This window comes from Elgaria multicarinata, chromosome 2, assembly GCF_023053635.1.
Source record: "Elgaria multicarinata webbii isolate HBS135686 ecotype San Diego chromosome 2, rElgMul1.1.pri, whole genome shotgun sequence".
In the NCBI taxonomy this organism is placed as follows: Eukaryota; Metazoa; Chordata; class Lepidosauria; order Squamata; family Anguidae; genus Elgaria; species Elgaria multicarinata.
In genome coordinates this window covers 81,481,543-81,508,663 of record NC_086172.1, presented here as the reverse complement: position 1 = coordinate 81,508,663, position 27,121 = coordinate 81,481,543, and the positions used below count along the sequence as shown (strand labels likewise).

At 43.7% G+C, this 27,121-nt stretch overlaps 1 protein-coding gene across 1 annotated transcript; it reads left to right on the top strand.

The window, feature by feature from the left end:
* The first annotated feature begins 501 nt into the window (after window positions 1-501).
* On the top strand, window positions 502-25,218 carry DDB1 (damage specific DNA binding protein 1). The gene is made up of 27 exons (XM_063116988.1): window positions 502-680; window positions 880-1,028; window positions 2,416-2,532; window positions 3,837-4,058; window positions 7,119-7,233; window positions 9,551-9,648; window positions 10,253-10,411; window positions 11,073-11,156; window positions 11,726-11,842; window positions 12,481-12,583; window positions 13,281-13,356; window positions 13,456-13,564; window positions 13,718-13,896; window positions 13,979-14,142; window positions 14,230-14,337; window positions 15,147-15,354; window positions 16,193-16,288; window positions 16,970-17,081; window positions 17,809-17,932; window positions 18,174-18,338; window positions 20,510-20,604; window positions 20,755-20,925; window positions 21,738-21,847; window positions 21,963-22,132; window positions 22,464-22,566; window positions 24,102-24,225; window positions 24,465-25,218. The coding sequence occupies exons 1-27, from the start codon at window positions 620-622 to the stop codon at window positions 24,546-24,548; spliced, it is 3,423 nt and encodes a 1,140-aa protein (XP_062973058.1). The 5' UTR covers window positions 502-619; the 3' UTR covers window positions 24,549-25,218.
* The last annotated feature ends 1,903 nt before the right edge of the window (window positions 25,219-27,121 follow it).

The window sequence follows — 27,121 nt, the reverse complement described above, 5'->3', positions numbered from 1 at the left end:
CAGAGGGCTGCTCTAGGGCCACTGCGTGGGGCTGTCACTGCCTTTCACTTGCACCCCTTTGAAGCGAGCGGAAAGCGCGCCTGGTGGAAGGGGACCAGCAGAGATACGGGCTGGCTGGAGCCCACCCCGGACTTCGCCCTGGAATCCAAACTCCGCTTGGCTGGAATACAAAACACGCGCGAGCGGCCTGCTAGGGGCGGGAGGAAGAAGCCGATTGGCAGAGAAAAGCTCGAGCGACGGCAGTTGACGGCGGTGCAGCCCGAGTCACGCGTCAAGAGGGGGAGGGAAAGAGGACGCACGCACGTATCGCTTGGCCTGCACAAGCGCGCTTGCGCTAATCTACTCCACGTGACTCCTCGCTCTTCTGGACACAGCCTCCTCCTCTCCCATTCTTCTGTAACAGGCGGGTAGAAAGGCTCCATTTCAAACAGGCCTTTAGCTCTACGCATGCGCGTCGGGGAAAGCTCCCCCTCCTTTGGAGTCACTAGAGTCTTCCTATCATCTTCCGCTTCCTGTGGTGTCCCGCTGTGAGCGGGCGCTCTAGCGTTGGCGGCGAGGCTGTGTGCCCCCCTCCAGCAGCCGTCGCTTTCCGTGGCTCTTCACCTGCCCCGCTCCCGCCATGTCGTGCAACTACGTGGTGACGGCACAGAAGCCCACGGCCGTCAACAGCTGCGTCACCGGTAATAGCCAGGGGGGGAGGGGCCTTCCAAAGATGGGGGGTGTCGTGTGTGTGTCTTTTGCGGGGGGGGGGGTAACTGTCAGGGCGATGGGCGGAGGGAGGGTAGAGAAGAGAGTAAGGAGGCCGCGTGCAGGTGGCGGCGGCGGCGGGCGAGGGGCTGCGTGCAAGTTCGCGATGTTTTCCCTCCTCCACTCACCCAGGGCACTTCACCTCCGCGGAGGACCTCAACTTGTTGATTGCCAAGAACACCCGCCTAGAGATCTATGTGGTCACCGCCGAAGGGCTGCGGCCCGTCAAGGAGGTGGGCATGTACGGCAAGATCGCGGTCATGGAGCTGTTCCGGCCCAAGGTGAGCGTCTTCCTTTTCTCTTCACACCCCCCCCCCCCCGCCCTTGATGATGAGCGCGGGCGCCCTTCTGCACCCAAAGCATCTTCCCAGGAGGAGGTTCAGTGGGTGCGTTTTTCTTGGATCAAGACCTCTGCTCTCCTGTAACGTTGGCCTGTGATTGGAGTGATTTTGCCCTTTTCTCCATAGCACAGCCTTCTCCCAACCTGATACCCTCCAGATGTGGTGAACTGCTGCTCCCATCATTCCCAGCTAGCCAATGACCATGCTGGCTGGAAATGATGAGAGATGCTGTCCAATACATGTGGAGGTCACCAGGCTGGGGAAGGTTGCACTATAGCATATTTGGTTCACTTGTCCAATGAGCTATCTGGTGTTCGTGCTTAGTAAGCAGTCTATTGCTGTGTAGCTGCTCATCATGTGGTATGTTAGATCCCCACAATGTAAAGGAAACATGGATTTGCCTCTTGCTAGGTGTCTTGGCTATATTTTGTTATATTGCAACGTTTGGTTCTGCCTCGAATATGCCCTTGAAAACCGTTTGCACTTTAGTGTGAAAATCCCATGGCCTCACAGCTAGCGACCAGGCCAAATTTGGCATGTAGTTGTGACATGTATGTAGCAACTTTGCAGCGAGTAAGTGTGTTGGCCCTAGGCATCAGCTGAGTGTTCTCTCAGGCCTGTTATGTCCAATATGGTCATGATTGATTTGGAACATTGCCAGTTTCCCAGTATATTCCTTGTTTGCTGCTGCTAAGAAGCAGAACAGGGAGACAATTTCAGCTAGAGCTTGTGTCTGGAGAAACGGAGGAGATTGACAGGCTGACAGAGCCAGGCCAAAAGCTTCAACGACTACCCTGACTCTGCTCAGTCTCCCAACCAGACCCCATCACTACATTTTAAAAGAGAAATTCCCTGTGGGCTACTCTTTCCATTTGAAGTAAAATGTATTTAATCCATGTGCTGCAATTGACCTGGAGCTGTCAGTAATAGTGATGGTGTGTATAATGCTTTTGTGATTCTTGATGAATTAATGTGATATTTGCATGAAAGTGATGAGGCTGGATTCTGAATCTCTGGAGGACCCAAACTAAAGCAAATTCATCTGACAACAGTTGTAAAAAAGAAGAAATCTAAATGGCAAACTAACAGAAACATATTAAGAGCTTTAAAGCATCAATTCTATCAGAAGATCCTGATTCACATTATTTATTGAAAACCACTTTAAATCTTTGTGAGAAAAGTGGTGTATAAATTTTCTAAGTAAAACAAAGGCCATTTGGTATTTTATGGTTGCTGTGCTTGGGCTTAGGAAGTCCAAAGTGGTTAGGTGTTTTTTCCTGATCTGAACATGTGTTAACCTTTTTTGTATTGCTTTGTTTTTCCTAAGGGGGAGAGCAAGGATTTGCTCTTTATTTTGACAGCAAAATATAATGCCTGCATCCTTGAGTACAAACAAAGTGGGGAGAGCATTGACATCATCACCCGAGCCCATGGCAATGTGCAGGTAAGGGGTGGGGAATTGGATGTAGTTGATAGAACATGACTCAGGACCACATAACAATTCATATTTTTGTTTAACTTTTAATAAATCCTCTATAGCTCATATGCCAGAAAGGCAGTAGTTCAAGTTAAAACCAGAGAACAGTATATTTCAAGTAGTAATCTTGTCTCGCTGCATGTACCAACCTGTCAGATGGATGTAACTTTTTATTCTCACCTGTTGAGTTCTTTTCCATTGAGCTTTGAGTTTTGGTCTCCTTCCAATAATCAGAAGAGAATATACACTGCATAACCAACACATCTCTGGTTATGCAGTGTATTTTCTCTTTTCATTGTTTGCAGTAGTAGCCCTGGTTGTGCAGAGCACCAGTATCTGTTTCCCATTCATATTTATCTGTGCCATTATATGACCTATTGAATATTTTTTCATGCTGTTCAATTGTTATGAAGTTAAGCCTTCTGTTTTGAAAAAAAAGGTGGTCTGTGCACAAGAGATGTATGTGCAGGGGAGGGGGAGCTGAGGAGGGCTATTGCCTTCACGCCCTGCATGAGGATCTCCTAGAAGTATCTGACTAGCAACTTTGGAAGACGAGTTGCTCGAGTCGGTGTTCCCCTTGGTCTGATCTAGCGGGGTGTTCTCAAGGTTCAGCTAGGGTCTGAAGGCCCACTCTTGGATACGTTCATGGTCAAGTATTCTGACATGTTGACTGCCTTTGGTAGCCAGTCAAAAGTGTGTGGTCAGCAGAATCCTGCCCTTCTCTTAAGCCTTTTCTCCAACCTTGTGCTGTGCCTTCAAAACTGAGCACAAAGTTGGAATCCTCAGCGTGGACTGGTTTAAGTAGTGCTTGGGGCACCTTGGAGGTGCAGCACAAAAATCGCAAGCCTTGCAGGCTTGAGGTGGAAAAGTAGGACAGGCATCTTAACCATAGCTGTATTCTTTTTCTGAGGCTCTCTGAGCATCTTTTTTGGCACCAGTGCAGCTATGAGGACAGTTTTTAATCCCAGTTCTCCAAGCTCAGGATGAGGGCTAGGGCTTATGTTTGCCACATTGTCCTTCTACGGCACTTAGAGCACCTTGGAAGTACACTGCAGCAACTGAGGGAAGGCTGCCCTGCTCCTACCCCAGCTTGTTACAGTTGTCAGAAGGTGATGAAATGCTTGCAAATGGAATTGTGCCTTTTCAGAAATGGAGTAGTGCACAAAAGCCAATTTCATGGCTTTCAGGGAGCTCATTCTTTCATTGACGTTGCAATTTACTAACAAAGATGTACCTTGCTGAGAACATTTCTTTTCCCTTTTCCCTTCTAGGATCGTATCGGCCGTCCCTCAGAAACGGGTATAATTGGCATAATTGACCCAGAGTGCCGGATGATTGGACTACGACTCTATGATGGCCTCTTCAAAGTGATCCCTCTGGAACGGGAAAATAAGGAATTAAAGGCATTTAATATCCGACTGGAGGAACTGCAGGTCATTGATGTCAAGTTCCTGTATGGGTGCCAAGCCCCAACCATCTGTTTTGTATACCAGGTATCCAGATTGGAATGGAAATTGCTGGGCAGAACCTGTGGTGGCCATTAGTCTCTGAACGTTATTTGAATGTGAATAATAATGGAATATGACTCATTATTTCAGGGCTATTCCTAATACCTAGGTTTTCATATTGCTCAAAGCACAATTGGGAGCAGCCAACATATTATTATCTTTTGTATTTAACCATTTTTATCATTTGTAGACAGCAGCACTTGCTCCTTCTGTGTTGTCATTTGTTTCGTCTAGACGCCCTATATCATCATAGATTTCCCTCCCAAATGAATGGTCTGCTTATCTATCAGTCCTCCTTTAAAAGCTTTAATTGTAGTATTGGTGGTCTTCCTATCTTGCATTGGCTCCCTGTGTTGTTGCTCAGACACCTTCCATTCAGCTAAGACCTTTAAAATGGCAGCAGGGTGGCTGGAAGAACCTTCTATGGTATGTAGCTATTCAGGGACAGGGGTTATTAATAAAGTGATTTTATACAGATCCAGACCCCACGTTTATATCAATATGTTTTTCCCTTTTTCATAATGCACAAAACATTCCTACATAATTAGTGATGGTTGTTAATAGGCATGTCTCCCAACAAACTGCCTAACTTTTCATTGCCAATGTATTCTCTTGTTTGTTCTCGGAAGAACATAAGTGCCATGCTGGATCAGACCAAGGGTCCATCTGGTCTGGCACTCTGTTCACACAGTGGCCAACTAGCTGTTTACCATGGACCAACAAAGCAGTTCAGAAGCTGTTTAACGTGGTTTTCAAATGCAGGATTCTTTTTATGCTGCCTTATAACTATTAAATATAATTATATGGCTCGGATTCAGATTGTAAGCTCTATGAATACTCATAAATGAATTTTGAAAAGTTTGGTCATTTTTGCAGTGTGCAGTTTCCTGGACTTGATGTATTACTCACAGATTTGCTCCTCATTACAAGTTCTCTTCCTTTGTTGACTCCTTTGACTTTCCTGCTAATATAACTGTACCATCCTCTGGCGAAGAGAGTCATCTGGTTCAAATGTAATGTTCTCGGTCCAGCAAACTATTTTGTTGGAGCTGCAATAAGCGATGTGTTAAAGCATCCCCTCACCCTCTTGCACACCCAGCTGCAGAGGCATCATCCTGGTTTGTTAAAACTGGTTTAAAGTTTCCCCATGATTTGATCCTGATTTGCAATTCTGGGTGAAAGCACAGTTTTCTGGATCAAGTCTCTACAGTTGTTTGGTATGCAAGCTCTCTTTCCCTCCACAGCCAGCCTGCTGTGTTAAAGCTAGATTGCATAGGAACTTCATAAAAACATGGGCTGGTTGCAGAGGGACAGAGCCAGCCATCAGTGCACATGCCACTAACCCACATGGATTCTATATTGGATGTACAGCAGGCTGGCAGTGGAGGGATGTTATGATCTGTGCCTCTGCTGTTAGCCAGCTGGGCGTCTGAGTTAGATGTGCCAGATAGGTTCGCCTCCTGTAAATCTAGCATTGTGATGCATGTCTTGCGGGTGAAGAGATATAGTGGTCTGTGCCTTTCCCAACAGCCTATTAAGCTTCTCTGCTGCATGTGCAGGAGGTGAAACGCTTTCCTGTGCATTTAGCATAGAAATCAAGCAGGCTGACAGTGAGGGCATGGGTCACTTCATCCCTCTGCTGCCAGTCCGTTGTGCAAAGTCTTTTCTTGCACACTCAGCATCAAAACCAAGTGGGGTGACAGAGGAGGGAGGGACACTCATTTCTAGCCTGCAAAATTGTTTGTTCAACTGCTTTTTACTCAAAGAGGCAAAGGAGGAACAGAGTACTCTGTCTATCTCCATATCCTCTTTCGAGTAAAACTGTTTGCAGGCTACTAACTTTATAGGGCTAAATTACAAGCTTGCCTTAGTCCACAATATCTACTACTTCCAGGTTCCATATTTATGGTCATAAATGTGGATATATATATATATATATATATATATATATATATATATATATATGTGTGTGTGTGTGTGTGTGTGTGTGTGTGTGTGTGTGTGTGTTTCAAAAGCATTTTGCCATGCAATATGGGAAGGGTAATGCTATTTAAGAAACACAAGTCCAAAGCTTCCTTGGATGGATGGAACTACTTTTGTGGTTCTTTAGATTCAGGCCTGTGTATTTTTCATTTTGAAAATTGGGCTCCATCTGTGTAATCATGGGGAGTAACCCTATGGCCCCAAGGCGGCATCTGGGGCCATAGGATATTTTGGATTGCTGGATTCAAGGTCAGCACTCTGACCTCAGATCCAGGAATCCGTGTTTCCCGTCACTTCCCTTGCAAAAGTGACCTTGGCAGGAAGGCTAAACGGGGTGTTTCTGAGGCTGGGGTGGGTAGGGCAGAGGCCCGTTTCTGAAGTATCCACAGGCCTCTCCAGCCTCCTTCCATCCCCCTTCTTAGCATCCAAGCTAGATGCCCAAAAAGCCCGTCTAGCAAAAATGGAGAGGGGGAGGAGCACAGAGGCAAAGATGGCTTCCACTGCACCCCCACTCTGCATTGAATGCCAGTGAGCCTCCAAATTTGGATGGTTATGAGTATTGGGCTAGGATTACACTCTAGTCAGTGTTTTAAACAAAAAATTGTGGGCCCTATCAGTGAAACAAAAGAAATTAAAATCATATCAGCAATTCCTTACTAGAAATAGAAGGCTTTGGTTAAAAGTAGAAGTCAAACTACTCATTCATTTTACTCATTCATTTTTTTTAAGGCTTTGTTCCTAACTCAGCCACACCAGTCCAGGAACAGTATTGTTCAGAGTTAGGCAAGCCCCATATTTTGTTAAGTAAAAGACTTCTTTTGGGATTTTCAAATTATTTTAGTTAAGGAATAGCAGCACAAGGTATCCTTTGCTATTAACTTTGGCAAGACAATAGCAATGGTATGTTAAAGAATCACCTTTAAAAATGTCAATTATCTTTAAAGTTAGTGTGGGGAAAGTTTCAGGTGGATAATTTTTTGATTCTTATAAGTATTGTTTGTTGTTGTTGTTGTATGCAACTGTACAATGCCCTGCTTGCAATACCTGTTTACAACTCTATAGGATCCACAGGGCCGGCACGTCAAGACCTACGAGGTGTCTTTACGGGAGAAGGAGTTTAACAAAGGACCCTGGAAACAGGAGAATGTGGAGGCTGAAGCCTCTATGGTAATTGCAGGTTAGTTCACGTTCATAAAAGATCTCTATCGGGAGCTGCTAAAAGGTACGTTTATAGCTATCTACACATGAAAAGCAGCAGCTCTTCCTTAACTTGCAAGCCTGACGTTTTTAACTCTTTGCCAAATGTTGGATATATATTCTTCTGCAGTTATCTTGTGGTATCTGCTTCTCATTTTCTTGGTTGGCATTCATGTTACGGCTGAGCATCTTACTTCCCTACTCTCGCTTGTTACTCTTTTGCAGTACTTGGGCGTATGTGTGTTGCTTATCTCTTGCTAGTACTGCTGCTCCCTAGAAATAAAAAGTAGCAGTTGATTCTTGGTGTAGCAGTCCTAGGCTACAGTATAATTTATTTATTTATTTGTTTAAAACATTTATATCCCTCCCTATATCATTAAGATCTCAGAGCAGCGTACAGATAAAAGCATACAGTATAAAAAAATAAATATGCACAGTTCAAAACAAATTAAACCATGAACCAAGTTAAAACAATATATAATTTAAAAGCAGTAAAAGCAATTAAAACAATGTGCCAGTGAGTTTAACCATCAAAGGCTTTGTACCCTACCCTGTGCCTGTTTGCTTTCTCTTCCCCTCCTTATTGTTTTATTATGGTTTTATTAGAATGTAAGCCTATGCGGCAGAGTCTTGCTATTTACTGTTTTACTCTGTACAGCACCATGTACATTGATGGTGCTGTATAAATAAATAATAATAATAATAATAATAATAATATGCCATGTTTTTACTTGGCGTCAAAATGCAATCAATGTTGGCGCCAATCGGGCCTCCAAGCGGAGGGCATTCCACAGTTGGGGTGCCACAACAGAGAAAGCCCTCTCCCTTGTCCCATCATAGCGTATATGTTGCATTGGTGGGATGCGAAGAAGGGCTCCTCCAACAGATCTCCAATAGCTACATTGCTTAAAGAGCTTATATGCCGCCTATTTCCCTAAAATAGAACTCAAAAGTAGCAAACACACCAAGATCAACAATATTTAAAACAAACAATAAAGTTATTAAAAAAAGCATTTTGAAGTCATAAAACAGTACTTAAGGGCTATTAAAACGTCTTAACCAAATGCCTTCTTAAAGTGCCCTGTGCACTGGTCCCTCTGGTTTGCTCGATTATGCTGTTGCATCATTGTACTTCAGCTCATATGAAATAGTATAAATCTAGCAATTCACTTGGGTGATGAGACGATGTTTATAAGTAATGCTGTTCTAAGATGGTCCACTCTGTTGTGCCGCTGTGCCAATGGTGGTGTAGGAGCATAAGTCACGTGTGTTACTCTTTATCTCTAAATGTGGCTCCATTACACCATGTAATGGCTTTGCTTCTTTCTTATTAACAAGAAACCCAAAGGACCACCATACCTTTGAGATTAAAAGAGGGAAAGAAACTGAACTATTTGTATATCTGGGTCAGCACAGGGCAGAACAGAGGCAACAGCATGTATGGCTCAAGTCTTCCTTGTAATCTTAGCATATCCATCCAAATGCCTGCAAAGACCTCATTAAAAGAGAATGCACCCAAATTTGCCTGAGTCAAGCAGGTACATGATGGTTTACAAGATTGCACTTGTGTAGTGCAAATATACTGGCTCTGATAGTTCATGAATTACCAGCTTGAAGGTGTTCTATACTCCATATCCTTTAAGTCAGAGAAGAATGGGAAAATGGTTTATACAGAAAATTGTAAGGCACAGAGGTTGCAATTTGATCAGTATTGTAAGGATATAGGTTTTCCTGGTAGTTTTGTGAGAGGCCTCGTCCAAAGAAAATCTGTTCACTTCATTCATTTATTTTCCTACTGGCTGTTTATATAATTTGGAGTAATGACAACTAAATAGAAGCAAATTCAGCTGCAGGATGAGAAACTGGATGAACACTCTATTTGCTTCCGTTAATTAAGGATTGAGAAGTGGTATCACTCAAATTATGTGGTCAGCATGCTGACTTTGTAAACTTCTCAGTTGGGTTGTGTGTACACTCTACTGACAAACTTTGTTCCTTTGAAAAGTGGCTGACTTTCTGTGGTGAACAGGAGATTCTGTGTGTATCAGTCGGCAGTTAGGGAAGAATATAATTATACAAAAAGCAGAGATGGGAGGATCCCACCCAGAACATGAAGAAAGCAGGAAGGGAGTTCTTTCTTTTTCACCTACTAGACTTGGTTTACTTGCTGTGTATTCCTTTCCTGTGGTTGTGGTTCTTTAAGCTTATTACAGTCGGTTTTCTTGCTTTGCACTTCTTTCCTGTGTTGGTGATCCTTTATGCGTCTCATGTGTGTGCTCCAAACATCTTTCTTACAGTGCCTGAGCCATTTGGAGGGGCTATCATAATTGGACAAGAATCCATCACCTACCATAATGGTGATAAATACCTGGCTATAGCCCCACCCATCATCAAGGTGAGTGAGTGCATGTTTTGAAAAGTATTTGTTTAAAACGGGGGCTTTTGCCCAGTTTTCAGTTTCACATGTACTTAGGGTATTGTAGGTAATATAGTTTAAGAATTGTATTCGACTTGAACCAAAATTGGGTGGGGAGCATTTCATAAACACTTTTGTCTGTGTTGAAAGCCCTCCCCTGATATTTTGGGGTAGGGTGGTGGTATTTCTGTAGAAAGGAACCAGACTTTGCCTATTCAGGAAGCATTGTCCTCGCTCTGAGAGCAAACAAGGCTTATTCAGTAACCCCAATTGTCTAGGATCACACATATGACCAGACCAGGAAGCAATGCTGTCCCTCAAATCAGCATTGTTTGTCTGCTGTGATGTCAGCATGTAGCTAATCTGGTTGATTCCATAATAATGTGATGTTGGCACAATCACTCTGCAGTTTCTAGGATCATTGTAGGCAAGAAAAAGGAGCCCTTGCTAAGAGGCAGATAAGGGAAAGAATGTCACCTTTTCTAGTAGTGGGGGAAATCAAAGCATTCAGAAAGCTTAATTCAATGCTAATGGCATCTTCTCTCTCTGAAGAGTTCTGAATAATGCTTCTTTTGTGATATAGCAAAGTACAATTGTGTGTCACAACCGTGTGGATCCAAATGGGTCCCGTTACCTTCTGGGGGACATGGAGGGCCGCCTATTCATGCTGTTATTGGAGAAGGAGGAACAGATGGACGGTGGTGTCAGTCTGAAGGATTTGCGTGTGGAGCTGCTTGGAGAGGTAGTTCTTATTCCCCCTTCCTGTTTCTGGGGTGTTTGATGATGATGTGAGTGGAAGAGGCATTTTGGAAGCTAAGGAGTTGGTGGGGTAAGAGAGTCTGCAGCAGAGACTGGAAGAAGTTGAGTCCTTTCCCAAAGAGTAATTTTCACTGCTCTCCTATAAAGCACTTGAGCCTGGGTGGTATTAAGAGAGCCAAACACAGTCATGTTCAGGAATCTTTTGTTATCTAGAGAATTGTCTTTGGGAATCCATTCATGGAGTTCTGTCAGAGTTAAGTCTCTCTCTCTCTCTCTCTCTCTCTCTCTCTCTCTCTCTGTCCCTTGAGGTAGATCAGGTTAGGCTTCAATTTTTTCATTATTTTTATTTATTTATTTGTAACATTTGTATCATAGCCCTTCATCAAAGGAGCTTGGAGGAGTGTGTTAGGCTCATGACAATCCTGTGAGCTAGATGAGGCTGAGAAGGCTGCCCACCAAGTTATATAGGCAAGAAGGTTTCAATCTTGGTTCCCTATTTCAGATTTCTAGGTTTTCCCTGCTGCACCACCCTGATGTAAGGCTTGACTTATTTCAGAACTTGATGACTTTAGAATGTATACTCTTAAAAGTATTTTTTTTTAAAAAAAAATTGACTTATCTTTGTCTCTGCCTTGTCCATCTAGACATCCATTGCAGAATGCCTGACTTACCTAGACAATGGTGTTGTGTTTGTTGGCTCACGACTTGGGGACTCCCAACTTGTGAAGGTAAAGAGTAGCCCTCAGGGAACTGGTTAACTTTGCAGCCACAAACAGTTGCTTACCAATCTTCTGACCACGATAAAAATTGCTAATGAACAAATAAATATTTAAATGGCGGTGGTGGTGGTAGATTTTAAATGCATTTTCATCACCCTTAGAACAAGGGTGCAGAATCTCAGGCCTGGGGGCCAAATTCTGCTCTCCAGGGTTCCCCACAAGGCCACACCCCCTCTCTCAGGTCACATCCCTTCTCCATCCACCAATTGTTTGGTGGGTTTCCCAGCTTTTGTGCAGGTTTTCCCCATTCTAAAGGGTTGAAATGCCCCTCCTAAGGCTTAGTTACTGACAATAAGAGCTTTAAAGCTAAAATATGCTGGTGTTTTTTTCTAGTTTTGGTCCCGCCCCTTTTGCCTTCAGCTCCACCCACCCCTGAAAGGTTCTTCAAAATGGACTTTGGCTCTTGGGCGGAAAGAGGTTTTGTACCCCCTGCCTTACAGCTTTTGCTCTCTCATGCTTGTGGCAATCTCTTGTTTTTGTTTCCTTGAAAAGCTTAATAATGTCATTTTCCTTCCCAGCTCAATGTGGACAGTAATGAACAAGGCTCATATGTTGTGGCCATGGAAACCTTCACCAACCTTGGTCCCATTGTGGACATGTGTGTGGTAGATCTTGAGAGACAGGGCCAAGGGCAGGTAAATTTGGCTCTTCCTTCTGTATGCTTGGGGTGCTTAAACTTACTTAGGAGAGTCACTTTGTGTGCCTTTTGAGCTAATACTGCATTTTCATCCTGGCTTTCCACCAAGTTGCTCTGAGCTGTATTATATGGTTCTCTTCTCCTGAAATGCAGACATTTTACCCTCACAACAGCCCTGTGAGTTAGGTTAGGCTGACAAATAATGACTGACCCATGGTCACCCAACAGTAAGTATCATGGCTGAGCACAGCTCTGAATCCAGATATCTCCATTCCATGTATGATGCACTATCTACTCTACCACTGTCTAGTTCATCTGATGACAGATTGAAAAATTACTGGTTTTTTAGTGGTGCATGTGATCAGATGGAAAGGCTATGTCAGAGAACGTTGACTAGAGGAAAGACTATGTCTGCTGTCATATACTGCTCCTGAGACTAATTGCTGGGCCTTTTCTGGAAAGCTCTTGGGTTAGGAGTGTCTGTAGGATCTTGCATCCCTTGAGACTTTTGCTTAGGTATCTAGGCAAAAAGAAAAGCTTCCATAGCTTCAATTATTTAATGGTGTCATGATCATATTTCATGTTCATTATTAATGTCCGTTAGAGGAAGGTAATGGCTGTCTCCATTTCCCCCAGCTGGTTACATGTTCTGGTGCCTTTAAGGAGGGCTCGCTGAGGATCATCCGGAATGGGATTGGAATTCATGAACATGCCAGCATTGATCTGCCAGGAATTAAAGGTGTGTTGTTCTGATATAAATGGATGATTTGTGGCACAATCTTTAGTGATTTTGGTGCATATTGCAAAACAGATTTTGATCCCCTGCCAATGCAGTCATGAAACTTTGTGAGTGAATATAACCCTCATGATTATGTAGAAAAGTTTAGAAAAGATAGTGCTTGAAAGCTTAGAGAGGAGGCCAGGCAGGTTTTCAGAAGATTGGAAGAATTCAGTATCTCGTTGTTGTTCCTGTTGTTTCTCCTTCAGCCCTTACATCAGGGCTGAAGAACTTGTGACCCTCCAGATGTCATACTTCAGTTCCTATCAGCCCTAGTGATCCTGGCCACTGTGAGGGATGACGGGTGTAGTAGTTTACCAACATCTAGTTGACAACAGGTTGCCCTCACTGCCTTACATTTCCCCTGTTGTCACGCTTTCCTCTTTTTTCTTTGCCTTCTGGCATCAGGTTCTTTATTTAGTGAAAGCCTAATTCTTAAAATCAGAGTAAATTATACAGGGAAAGTGTATGTTAGTTGTTAGAATAGACTATGCAACTCCTAAAACTGAGCATTATTGGCACAGAATAAATACCGGTCTGCTGTTTCAGAAGAAACGGTGCGGGATATGTACTTGGTTGGCATTTCTGTGGGTTAAGTTATGAGACCCCTTGAGCTTTGGGGGATATTTAATAAATATTCTTTCTCTTTGCACTGCAGGATTGTGGCCCCTGAGGTCAGACTCTCATCGTGAAACTGATAACACCTTAGTGCTGTCCTTTGTTGGACAAACCAGGTAGGAGATTGATGATGCATTGTAGGGTTGAGTGTGACCTTAAGGATTAGAATGTGTTCTCTGCTAATAAGTTTGATGGGGTCTCCCTACCTTTTGCAGGGTGTTGATGTTGAATGGGGAGGAAGTGGAGGAAACTGAACTGACAGGATTTGTGGATGATCAACAAACTTTTTTCTGTGGCAATGTGGCTCATCAGCAGTTAATCCAGGTAATGGCCAAGCTTTTCTTGGTGATAAACCTTAAAAGCATGGCATCCTGTCAAGACGGAAATATAGAGAGTCTGGCATATATGGGCAGAGGCCCTAAAGAATAGGCTGCCTTTGAGTTGGGAAGAAATGACAGTGTGTGTTTCTCCTGTTAGATAACATCCGGCTCAGTACGACTTGTCACTCAGGAGCCCAAGGCCCTGGTGAGCGAATGGAAAGAGCCAAACGGGAAGAACATCAGCGTGGCTTCCTGCAATAGCAGTCAAGTGGTGGTGGCTGTGGGGAGAGTGCTGTACTACCTAGAGATCCACCCTCAGGAACTCAAGCAGATAAGGTCAGTGTGAGCCACCTGCGCTGGGATATCGTAGGCCAGATCTTAGTCCTGCTCATGTATTGACATGTTGCCTCTTTTTCAGTTGCACAGAGATGGAGCATGAGGTTGCCTGCTTGGACATCACTCCCCTGGGAGACATCAGCGGCATGTCCCCTCTGTGTGCGATTGGCCTCTGGACTGACATCTCAGCCCGCATTCTTAAACTGCCCTCATTTGACCTGCTACACAAGGAGATGCTGGGAGGAGGTAGGAGTTGCTTGTGTGTGTTCTGTGTTGGGAAGGGTGGATATTGGGAGGAGCGATGCTGACAAGCCCTTGTCCTTCTCTCTGCAGAGATTATCCCACGCTCCATTCTGATGACCACCTTTGAGAGTAGCCACTATCTGCTTTGTGCCCTGGGGGATGGGGCTCTCTTCTACTTCGGGCTGAACGTTGAGACAGGTGAGATGTGAGCTCCTTGTCTTCAGGCTTCCTTTCTCTACGCTGGTCTTGCAGAGGGCCACTCCAGACATGCCGTCGAGAAATTCATGATCAGATCTCTTGCAGGTGTTTTGTTTTGTTAAGGTAAATGCAGCTGGGGACGGACGTACAGAAGGAAGGAAGGGATGTTTTTCCCTTGAACCACTTTTCTGATAAAACCTACACATACATCCCAAAGCTGCTGTTTGCCTCATACAGGAAAGCATGCAAATACCCATATGCTACTTGTAAGTTCTCCCCTCACCCTCTCCCCGGGAAGAATAAAGTAAGATGGAGAATGGAGTTCAGCTGAAAAAAACAGCATGTAGGGAAAGGATGAAAACACACACACACACACACAGATAGATACTTATCTTATCCCGCCCCATGTCTGTTTTGTCTTTTCTTTTAATGGGATATCTGATTGCAGCTCTCCCATCCTCACACATCTGATTTGTCTCTGAGATAGAACAATCATTTGGACTTTTCTGAGAGTCCAAAGAAGAGCAAGACCTCTTGAGTTAAGATCTAATTGGGATTTCTGTACTGATGGACAGCTACTCCCTTCTTTCTTTGGGACAATTCTTTAAGGGTATTTTTATGCTGTCTTAGCTGAAATTCATTTCTGTAGGCAAGTGAGCTGATGATGGGATTATGATGCTCTGCCGAAGAACGGTAATTTCACCGCTGTTCACATGGCGGATGAGCAGCGGTTGCGCCGCGGCAAATGTCCATATCGTGCCTGCTTTCTGTCAGTGGGTGGTCTCTAATGCTGCATTTTCCCACAACAGGTTTGCTGAGTGATCGGAAGAAAGTGACTCTGGGAACTCAGCCCACTGTTTTAAGGACATTTCGCTCCCTCTCCACTACCAATGTATTTGCCTGCTCGGACCGCCCAACGGTTATTTACAGCAGCAACCACAAACTGGTCTTTTCCAATGTCAATCTTAAGGAGGTGAACTACATGTGCCCTCTCAACTCAGATGGGTATCCTGACAGGTAGGTGTGTGTTCTGCTCCTCCTGTTTAAGTGACCTGCTCTCCAGCGAGCACATCACGCTCCCACCTGCTCAGTCCAGCTTGATATGGGGGATTGCTGTAGTTTTCCCATGGCCCTGTCAGGGTAGGGTTAGGGTTGGCAGTATGTGTTGGGGATAGTTCTCCAAAGTCCTGGATTTGATCCTTTGAATTATGAAGTCTGCTCAGGCCAGATAGAGATCACAAAAAATAAACAGGTTGTTCATTTTCAAAACCAAGTATCAAAACAGTAGCAAAGTAGCAGAGAATTCTTCCCCTTCTCCTTCCTTTTGCCGTTCATGACATTTTCCTTCTTTCTAAATGTGAAGGAAAAACTTCTTCAGCTTCCTGTTCCTTCTCTTTCCCTTAAACCCCTGATAAGCAGCTCTGACTTCAAGGTGAACCCTGATTGCAGTCTCCAACACCACCGATGTAACGCTTCAGAAAACAAGCACAAACCATGCATTCCATCTTCCTCACAATAAATACTCTTCCTATCATGTTGTTTTTCCCCTCTTTTCACGGAAACTTGATCAATTTGTCCCATGCTGGGATAAACGATCTGCGTTTTCATGGTAAATCTTCTGCCCTCCCCTTACGTCCATCTGAGTAGACAGACGACAGGCCATAACCAAGATAAGTGAAGCTCCCCATAAATAATCGATCAGACTTTCAGGAAATCCTGACATTGGTTCATTTCTTGAACTGTGCTTGAGCTATGTGAAGAAGAACCCTGGAGGCACTTGTGTAGTGGATTGGGAGGGGGGAAATGCTTTTCCCTTCTTTAAAATAAAATACCATTATTCATCCTAATTTTGCAGCCTGGCTTTAGCCAACAACAGCACTTTGACAATCGGCACCATTGATGAAATTCAGAAGCTGCACATCCGCACCGTTCCCCTTTATGAGTCACCCAGGTGAGCAGAGCGAGAAGCTGTTGCTAGTTTCTATAGGCCAATAACTTCAGAGGAGTCCTTATTGGTCATTCCGCAACCAATAGAATGTCACCATGTGGCATCACAAAGAACGGGCCTTCTCAGCATCTGGTACACCCTCCCATGCACAATTTGAAAGGCAGAAAAGGTGGCAGGCTTCAAACACCTTTTGAAAAAGTATTTGTTTACAGAGGTTTTTCCTGATTTGTGATTGGCTGTGATGCTACTGTTTTACTGTTTATTGTTCTTGTTGTAAGTTTATTGTTTTTAACTTTTAAATGTGGTTTTCTAGTATTTTATGTGTAAACCACATAGAGATTTAATTATATTAAGTGGTATAGAAGTAAGTATTATACATAAATAAACCTATTAAGCTACAGAAGGTTGATAGAAAAGATGTACTGCCTTCCTCATTGTCCAAGGAAGCACACTTTTCCCTTCGCTCTTTCTGGTGTGCTGAATGGCATGGATTGATGAAGTGGTGCAATGATAAATGCTGCTCAGAGCACCTGTGGGGCTCTTAAAATGGTGGTTTTGGGGTAGGGTAGGGTATTCTCAGTACATTGCTGAGAATTTACCAAAGGGCACACTCATTTACTGTGCTGGGTACTTCTGTGCATGTTTCTTTCTATCCCTGGCCATGTGTCCCATTTTGTCATGCAGGAAGATCTGCTATCAGGAAGTATCTCAGTGTTTTGGTGTGCTCTCCAGTCGTATTGAGGTCCAGGATGCCAGTGGAGGCACAACTGCACTGAGGCCCAGTGCAAGCACCCAGGTGAAAGGAACCCACATGAAGATATGTAGGTTCAGGATGCCAGGCAAGCAGCTGGCTTCAGTAACATGACAGTTGTAACTACACCAGGGGAATATATTTCCTTAGCATTTTGTTCATCTCTGCTTTCATGTGATTGAGCATTCTGAGGGGAACTGTCTCCTACATCTCTTGCCTGACAGCCTGGACTTGGGTGGAAAGTTGTGTGGTCCTTCAATTTGGGGATTTAGATACTTCTGTTGTTCTATGATAGAGATAAGTATTTCAGTCCGACCACATATTAGGGCCTCTCCAGTTATTCGAATCCTTGTACTCCTAGTTTTCCAGTGTTTACTTAAGTTTCTCCCTCTCCTCTTCTGGGGAGATCCCCAGGACATTTTGGCATTTCTTTTCTTCTAGGCTAATTTCCAAGCGCCTCTTCAATAAACAGGAAACCTGGCAGTACTGATTTGCTGCTGCTTAATGGTGCTATAACATAAACACTCTTCCTGATCCTTTCCATTGCCTCCTTTCCCTCAATCCAAATATGGTCTTAGTCGCTATAAGCTTGGCACATCTTGATACCTGATGCAAACGTTCCCCTTCCTCTGGTACATTTTGACCATGAACTTGCTTCATTCATTGGGGTTATGTTCTTGCCTTCACGTGGCCGTGTCTTCCTGTTTTCTTTCTTTCTTCCTATTTCCATGGCCCACAGCTTAAAGGAGTTCCTCTTCTCTCCATGTTCTAGGCCCTCTCCAGCAGTGTGAGCTCCAGCAAGTTGTTCTCTAGCAGCACAGCCCCACATGAGACATCGTTTGGTGAAGAGGTTGAGGTGCACAACCTGCTCATCATAGATCAGCACACATTTGAAGGTACAACTCCCAATGCCAAATTACATTATTTATGAGAGAGCTGCTTTTTGTGAGAGGAGAGTTTGAGGAAGAGTAAGTGGGGGCATATGCCAATATGTAGACCTATGAGGTCTAAATTGGCATGTGAGGCTTATTTCTGTAGGTTCTAAGAGTTGCACGTTGCACAGAAGATGCTCTAGCCAGTGCCTTGAGAAATATCTTTTGCTGAGCATTAACTCATTTTTTCACTTTTTATCGTTAGTGCTTCATGCTCACCAGTTCCTGCAGAATGAGTATGCGCTAAGCCTGGTTTCGTGCAAATTGGGCAAAGACCCCAACACGTATTTTATTGTGGGCACAGCCATGGTGTATCCTGACGAGGCAGAACCCAAGCAGGGTCGTATTGTGGTGTTCCACTATTCTGATGGTAAGAATTGGAGTTGTGAATCAATTCCCACATTCCCACTACTCCTGTTGCTGTTTATGGACATGGTTGCAATCTGTGGTTTTGCTTCCTTTTAAGGCCGTCTGACCATTAATATTTTGCCAGAATTGGTTCATTCTCATGAGAGAGCTTCCCTCCTAGGTTCCTCTACTTAAGGGATGCTTTAGGGTGGATTCCTGCACTGAGCAGGGGGTTGGACTCGATGGCCTTGTAGGCCCCTTCCAACTCTGCTATTCTATGATTCTATGATTCTATGAAGTCTTGGAACTTGTTCTCAATGTTTAAAGAACTGCCATCTGCTTCTGATGGGGGCGGGGGGTGGGGAAATCAGTGTATCTGGAAAACCATTTTTTATCACAGCATTACCACCCCCACCCCCAAATTACAATATTTGTAAGCTGTCCAATAATGATGTTCTCTTGCATAACTTACAATAACAATAAAATTAAACAATAAACCATAATGCAGCATTAAAAGCTCCAGCAGCAGGGAATAAAGTCAGTATAATAATCTCAAGCAACACAAAGAAATAAAACAGGTATTAGTTTTAAATGTGAGCAATTAAAAGCCCATAGAAAATTTTAAAAAGTCTTCACTTGGCACCCAAAAGATTGCAAAGTAAGTACCAAATAAACCTCTCTGGGAGGCCTCGGTTGCCACCACCGTGAAGGCTTTTTCCCCAGGAGCCACCCGCCAGAAAGGTCTGTGAGGTGACCGCAGGGTCCAGGTAGGAGGAGGTGGTCCTTTAGATAAAGAGATAGAAATTCATTATAACTTAACCCATCTTGTGGGGTCAACTGAGACATGATCCTTTAGATACAACATGGTCCCCATTTGTCAATGTTAATGGAACTGCTGGTAGAACCAGGCCCCTGTTTGTTCCACTCCTGGCCACCTCAACTATTGAATCTTGATTGTAGTTAGAATTGGTAATGTATTCATACAATACAGACAATGTAACCATTCAGCCCGAAATATTCTTGTAAGTATGTATTTTCATCATGAAGAAGCAACCACCATACTTGTTGTAATGTCGTTAATGTAACTTTATCTTATTTTGAAATAAAGTTTGGGATAAAAAGATAAACCTTAGCCCATTTTAAAGGGCAGCCGTAAGCTGCTTGGCCCATCTCCTAGGTTCAGCCTTCTCTAAGTTAGTGCCCTCCAGATGTGTTGCACAATTCCCTGGATTTCAACACAACTGGAGTGCACCAACTTGGGGAAGGCTGCCTGGGTTCCTGTCAATTCCTGGTTCAGTAGTGAATTATTTGCGTGCTGACTGGCCCTCAAAAAGATTCCTTTTCACCAGGAAGCTTTGGATGGAAGTATCCTGAAGGTCTTATGGCTTGTGAAGAAAAAATAAAATATTATCTAACAGCTGAAGAACAGCTCTTGATGAACTTGAAAAGTGACATGCTTTTTCAGTGTTGAAGGCATTGAAGGCATATCCTTCAGGCAGCAAAGAGACTCGGGGCCTGTTTGCACATCATGCTTAGCATGGGGCTTAGCAGCACGTGCAGGAGGCCATTTTGATTATTCAAGCCTCGACCATGCCTTGTGGCTTGTGAACCATGGCGAGGGTGGGGTGTTGTCATGGTTAACAAACTACCCAAAACCCATGGGCTATTTTGGAGGTTGTGGGTGGTTTGTTAAGTTTGCACCACAAGATAAGCTGCGGCCATGGCTTGAATAATTGACATACTCCAGCACACGCTGCAGCCCACTGTGACTTAAAGCCACAGTGGGTGACTGTGTTCATGCAAGCCAAATCAGTAACAGCTGTAGCAGACTAAGTCTATGCCAGGTATTATTATGTGCCACGTTCTTGCCACAGCACCGAGGGTAGGGTTTAGACCCATGCAGGTCTAGATCTCTCAATGTAACTCCTCACACTTTGGTAGCCTCATACATTCTGTATAGCAGGATGCTGTCATGGTATGTGAAGTGGGAAGGATTTAGTATATGCAGCGGGGCAGGCTACAATCGTCATGAATCTGCTCACTTACACAAGTAAACGGTGCCCATGGTGAAACATTAGGCACATGCAGCATTGCAGCACTGTCGTAAGGATGCTTTGGCTGTTTCTAGCTACTCCATCTGATGGAAGGACCAAATGCATTCTTTGTGTACCGTTGTATTGCTGTGTATCCTAGGTAAATTGCAGAGTCTGGCTGAGAAAGAAGTGAAAGGGGCTGTCTATTCCATGGTGGAATTCAATGGAAAACTCCTAGCCAGCATAAACAGCACGGTAAGGCTTCCAAGAGCTCTTGCACCAGTGTTCTCCAGAGCTGAGGTGATTAGTTAATTGAGGTGGTGGAGGAGGAATGTTTCTGACCCTGTAGTATTGTCTCTGACTCTGTTTTAGCTTTGGCTTTATAAGTCTGTCTCGTTCTGCCAGGTGCGGCTGTATGAGTGGACAGCAGAGAAGGAGCTTCGCACAGAATGCAATCATTACAACAACATCATGGCGCTGTATGTAAAGACAAAGGGCGACTTCATCTTAGTTGGCGATCTGATGCGCTCTGTCCTTTTGCTTGCGTATAAGCCCATGGAAGGGAACTTTGAAGAGGTATTGGTTCTGCTTTTACCTTAATGTTCAGTTAAAATTGATTATACAGTCACAGACTAGTTCATTTTAATGGCTGCAGCAGCCAGGAGAGCCCCAGTTAAAGGACTTCAGAAAAAAGAATAGCAATTGGTGGGAGAAAAGGGCTGCTTTTTTAAAATTTCTTTTGACTATGACGATCTCATCCCAGTATGTTAAGGCAAGGACTTGAAACATGATTTTCAAACGGACTTCCAGGATTGTCCCTACCATTAGGCAGAGTGAGATGGGGGCCTCCAGTTGCAGATTTGGCATTTCAGTTCTTAACAGCTGGCAAATCATCCTTTCGGTGTGTTGTTATTCTGACAGGGAGGTGGGGCATCATATGGATTTTCCATTTTAGGTACCAGATACCTTGAGCTGGCTGGGCTTATCCACTTTATCCTATATTCAAGACTGTATGGATTCTGGTACTAGCCAGAGAAACCGGATCTTTATGGAGAAGGGATTGACCTACTAGGTTAACTGTCTTTGCAGAGTAATCATGCTTTAAATTTTTTGAGGTGTGAATATTTCTTTAAGGAAGTTGGTTAGAATTCCCACTTAGAGGCTATGGTTGGAACCATACACATTTTTGGCTGAAGTGCTCTTGTTTGTGGTATTTTTCCCCACTAGCTTTGTCCTGCTTTTTCACCCCTTTATGATTAGTTGTCCTCTTGAAGTGCAAAAGACCCCAAGGCTGCTGCAGTGCATTTTGGATTGAGCTAAGGAAATACGAATGTGCTTGCAAAGAGAACTTCAAAGCACAATAGCAAATGATACCTTTGTCTTTCTAGATCGCTCGTGACTTCAATCCAAATTGGATGAGTGCTGTGGAGATTTTGGATGATGACAACTTCCTTGGGGCAGAGAATGCCTTTAACTTGTTTGTGTGCCAGAAAGACAGGTGAGATGTTCCCTCAGAAAAGATGGGCTGAAGCTGGCAAATGGCATCTACAGCAGGGAGTGGAGATGAGGTGTTTTCCCTGTCCTTCTTTTCTAGCTGGTTTTCTGTATTGCAGTGCTGCCACAACGGATGAGGAACGCCAGCATCTACAGGAGTTTGGCCTATTCCATTTGGGCGAATTTGTCAATGTCTTCTGTCATGGGTCCCTGGTCATGCAGAATCTGGGCGAAACATCCACACCAACACAGGGCTCCGTGCTTTTTGGCACAGTCAATGGAATGATTGGTAAGGTTTGAACCAGTCAGAGGGTTCTGCCATCTCCCCCCGGTTGCATAAAGAAAATGGCCCTGCCACTGTTTGCAGACTTTGGAGCATGGGGCTTGGGGAACAGGGGACTGCAAAATTGGGGCTAAGTTGTTAAAGGAATTGGCGTAATAGAGACCTTGGGGGAGAACATATGGATGTGAAGCTGTATCTTGCAGTTCAACTTCAGATAAAGGCAGCATCTTCCAAGTCTTTTGGGCCAAAGTGAACATTTAAGTGGTAACTACTGGATGCATTTTTTAAAATTATTTTTTTGGGGGAAATTGTAACAATTGTCCTCCCTCTTTCACAGGATTGGTGACTTCACTGTCAGAAAGCTGGTATAACCTCCTGCTGGATGTGCAGAACAGGCTCAACAAAGTCATTAAGAGTGTGGGAAAGATTGAACACTCCTTATATCCTTTTTTTCTTTCTCCCAGTTTTGCCCCATTTAATGTTTAAAGTGCTTTAAAAATATTAGGCACTGTATATGGATGTTTTTAAAGACCGGTCCCTGCCCACAGGTTTGCAACCTACAACGCAGAGGAATGGGGAGTGAGGAAAGCGGCATGAATGTAGTCTGAGCCAAACATGACCATAACATAGATACGAATCTAAGAGGAGCAAGCAGTGAAAGATGTATGTTTAAAAGAGAGAGATCTGAAAGTTTGATAAAGGTAGACAAAGACAGGAGTTACCATTGCTCTTCCTCTCAAGTTAGTACTCTTCTGGGTGTACTGTTCAGCTCTTGGACCTGGTTTGCACAATGAAAACAGCTCATTGTGGGTTGTTAAACAGCCGTTACGTAACTGTGGTCTGTTGTTGGGTTATGCAAGGGTTGTTTAATCCTCAAATAACCCACAGTGGCTGGGGTTGGTGGTTGAATATGCAAAATACCGGCCACCACACACCCACAGGTCATGGTAGGCTGTTTGCTCATGTGATTTGGGCTATTGATTTGGTCTTTTAGCTCCACAACTTGGGATAAATGGAAAATAGGCAGCCTTCCATACAATCTGAATGTATGGAAGATGTATTGTAAAATGTTCCATAGAAATTACTTTGAAATGCACCCATATAAAGGAAAACCTTACATGATACATGACTCCCCTGATTTTAGCAGATGTATGGGTTAAAGAGATCTTTCAGAGTTCTTTGGTAGATTTAATAACCCAGATCTGGATGTATTTCCAGTAGTTCCACTGAATTGTAATTAGCTTCTTTGTTAACATAATAGGTGTAAACAGGATGTTTCTGTAGTTTGACAGCATGGTAATGTGTGCTGCTTCACAGACATTACAAAATCCAAGTTTGAGGCTTATGGTGAAGAGGATTTTTTCATAGTTATTGGACAGCCTCTAGGTCGGGTAGTGTAAGTAATTTTCTGTTCTGTTCTTCATTAGTTTTCCAAATCAGGTACTATTTTCCCTCCTAGTGATGTAATCTATGAATAATATAGTTAGAAAGAAAACTTCTCTTAGTGGAATTAGTGATGCCATGAATTAAAGAAGGTAGCTACATGTATCTGTTAAAGCTCTTCAGAATTGATAGCTTCATTGGCAAGAGAGGATTATTATCTGGAACCAGAATTTCTGGCTAAGTATTACTTTGCATCTCAAGAAAACAGGTATCTTAACCTTCTGGAAGGGTTCCCCTCTGAATTCAAGAACAGTTTTAGCATAAGATTGACGTCTTATATCCTTCTCTTCCAGACAAAGCACTACTATTTCTGTTGTGCTATGCACCATACAGATGTAGTTCCCGCCTTAAAGTCTGACTCTCTAATTATATAGGGAAGTCAGTGGATGTTGCTATACTGCACCAGTGTTTTATGGTGCCATTTCTGTGAATGAAAAACTCAAGTACCAGTACTTGTGATAGAATTGTTCATAGAAGGAAAATCTAAGGCTGGTACTGGTGAGAGCTTTGTTTCCTTAATTCTTGATTGTACCTGGAGATCATTCCATACGGAACGTAAGACGGAGCCAGCTACAGGATTTATTGATGGAGATTTAATTGAAAGCTTTCTGGACATCAGCCGACCCAAGATGCAAGAGGTGGTGGCTAACCTACAGGCGAGTTGGGAAAGCTAACCATGTAGTAGACATTCTTGAGGCAGCCCTTCTCATTCTTGAGAGAGAGTGCAACCCTCACACATGTGGGCACAAGTGCCATTCAACTCCATGGGGCTTACTTTGGCCTAAACATGTATGGGATTGTACTGCTGGGTAACTACGAAGAAGTATACACCCTCCCTGTTGTTTCCGCAGAATAGCTGTGCTTCTCCTGATGCTTCTTGCCTTCTTGTTTTCAGATTGATGATGGCAGTGGCATGAAGAGGGAGGCGACAGTGGATGACTTGATCAAGATTGTGGAGGAGCTCACCCGTATCCACTAACTGGATGAGGAGATATTTCCTAGCACCTTCCTCCATGCTAGCACATGGAGTCTTTTCCCACTTGCAGCTGGGTCCCCTAGCCGGTTGCATTGTAATACTAGAGGCAGTAGCAATGTGCCTGGGTGAAAGTGGGGAATCCCTGAACTGAAGCCATCCCGCTAGGGATGCAATGTTGGCTGTTGATGGTATCACTTTCTGCTTGGATTCAGCAATCCTGTGGCTCTCATCTGCCAACCCAGTCCCAGCCAGTTGTTCCAATTGAGTAACCGCTAGCAGTTGGCAAAGCTGCACACCTCCCTCCCACCCACCTAGACTCTTCCCACAACTCATTCACTGTTGTCTTTTAGTATCTTTTTTTGGATTTTTTGTTTTGTTTTGTTCCTTGTGTTTTGAAGTGGGAGTCTCCTTTCCCCCCCTCTTCATCTGTTTGGATGAGGTGTGGTTAGATGACTGTGTCTCATGCTGGGGAAGTGGAAGTGGTGCCTACTCTGGCTTATGGAGATGCCTGCCCAGGTAAGGGAACCCAAGTATGGGTGGGAAGTCTCCCTACCACCCCCACCACCCCCACCCCCACCCAGCCTGGCTCCTCATTCAGGAAGAAGGGGCTGGAAAATTACTTTTCTGTTGTTGGTTTTGGAATTTTACCAAATAAAAGTAGTCCAAGAGGAAAGGTTTGGCTACTGTTTTATAATTGTCCCCTGCTGTGCTGTACTCCTTTTTGGAGGAGGAAAAAGACTCTGACTTAGTACCTATATTGCTGCATTCCAGTTATTCTATCTGCTAAACTGGATGCTCTTCTTTAACCTTGTATGACTTTTAGTAATTAATTTCGTCCCAAGATCTTTCTGCCAGGCATGTTTGCAGAAGTGTGAGGAGGCTGTCAGTTTAAAAGCAGAAGGCGTGGATCAGAGACTGTTCGTTTGGTCTTTGGTCGGTGATCTCGACATGGGGTTCTTTTTCTTTCTAGCCAGAAGGAGGCAGGCTGCCAAGAGAAAGAACGTGGCTCTGAGTTTGACTGGAAAGCACCATCCTTTTCTTCTGAGGACTAGTAGTCACTCTTGCCTCTAGAAGTGAGAAAATTTCAGCAGCTTTGGTCTGCTGACATAAGACTACCAAGTCCCTTCTAAAACAAGCTTGTGGTATGAGGGGGAAGGAAGTGCTGTTCATTCCCACCACACATGTTCATTTGCCTTCTCCCTCTACTTGCCTGTAGAGCATGAAGAGGAGTAACCACGACCTGATCAGCCAACTCTGGTTATTCTATATTGAAGGGTGGGATAAACATATTTTTATATGAATTAAATTTAATACTGCTAGCTTTGGTAAGAAGGCAAATGGACAGGAGATCATAGGTATCCTAGCTCTCTTCAGCTGTTTTTCAGCCATTCTCATGAAGACCACTGCCTCATCCTCTCGCCCCACCCCCACCTCATATTTTGAAAAAGCTAAATACAGAGGGAGTAAAGACTGACGTTTACTGGGCTTGCAATTATGTCAAAGCATCCTGATCGCTTGCTTGAGGTATAGTGAGGATGTGGTGTCTCCTATTTGGTTTTCAGGGTCTTAACTCTTCTGTATTTTGGTTAAGCTTCAGTGCACAGTTCCCTGTAATGTCCAGCAGAGGGCAGATCACTCATGAAATAAAATGTCTCAAAGCTTTTAAGTAGGGATGTATAAGAAATTCATTTCAATTTCTTGTTTGAACTGAACCTGGGTCTGTGGTACGTTTCCAAGCTTGCAAATGCAAGTCTGTGAACAAATACGCATTTGAAAAAATGTGCACAAACACTCTGTGGGAGAAAAATACGTACATTTCAAAAATCTGCACAATTGATGCATACATTTGAGGAAATGCACATGAAAATACTCTTAAATTTTCATGTTAAAAGGAAATAAACACAAAAGTTTGCTATCTGATACAGACATGAGTTGGAGCAACTTTCAAGGTGTGGAATTTGTAGGATCTTGACAATCTCGAATTTCGTTGATTTGCACATCCCTACTTCTAAGTCATTGGCTCCCGGGACCTGCGTTATCTATATCATGAAGCCATGTCCTGTCCAAATCCCCGATGATTGTGGTCTTCCATCCCTGCTAAAGTGATTCCAAGGCATTGTAACTTGTAGCCATTTAGGTTCATTATTTTGCATTATACAGCGCAGTTACAAAGATGAGGTGTTAAAGCTGCTAGTGCCAAAGAGAGCAAGCTTCCTGTAAAACATTTTATCCTTCAAAATGTTTTCTCTTGGAGGAGAGTGTCTTGGAAACATTTGTTTTGCAAAAAATGCGGCCCATATAATCTATCTTAGTGCTGCAAACCTTCCTATGTAGCTGGTGGCCAAGTTGCTTTATTGTAGGAGCGTTCTCAAAGAAGCCTGGCTGCACTCCCAGAAGGAATGATTAAGAGATCTGAGACTTCAGAGATGTTACGACTACTACATTCTATTCCCCGCAGTTCTTTGAGTTTGGCCTTAAATAAACTTACAAGATCTCACTGCTTTCATTAGGATGGCCACTTGGGATGTGTAATGCCTGTGGACATCTACGTTGCTGTATCACATGCATACACACAA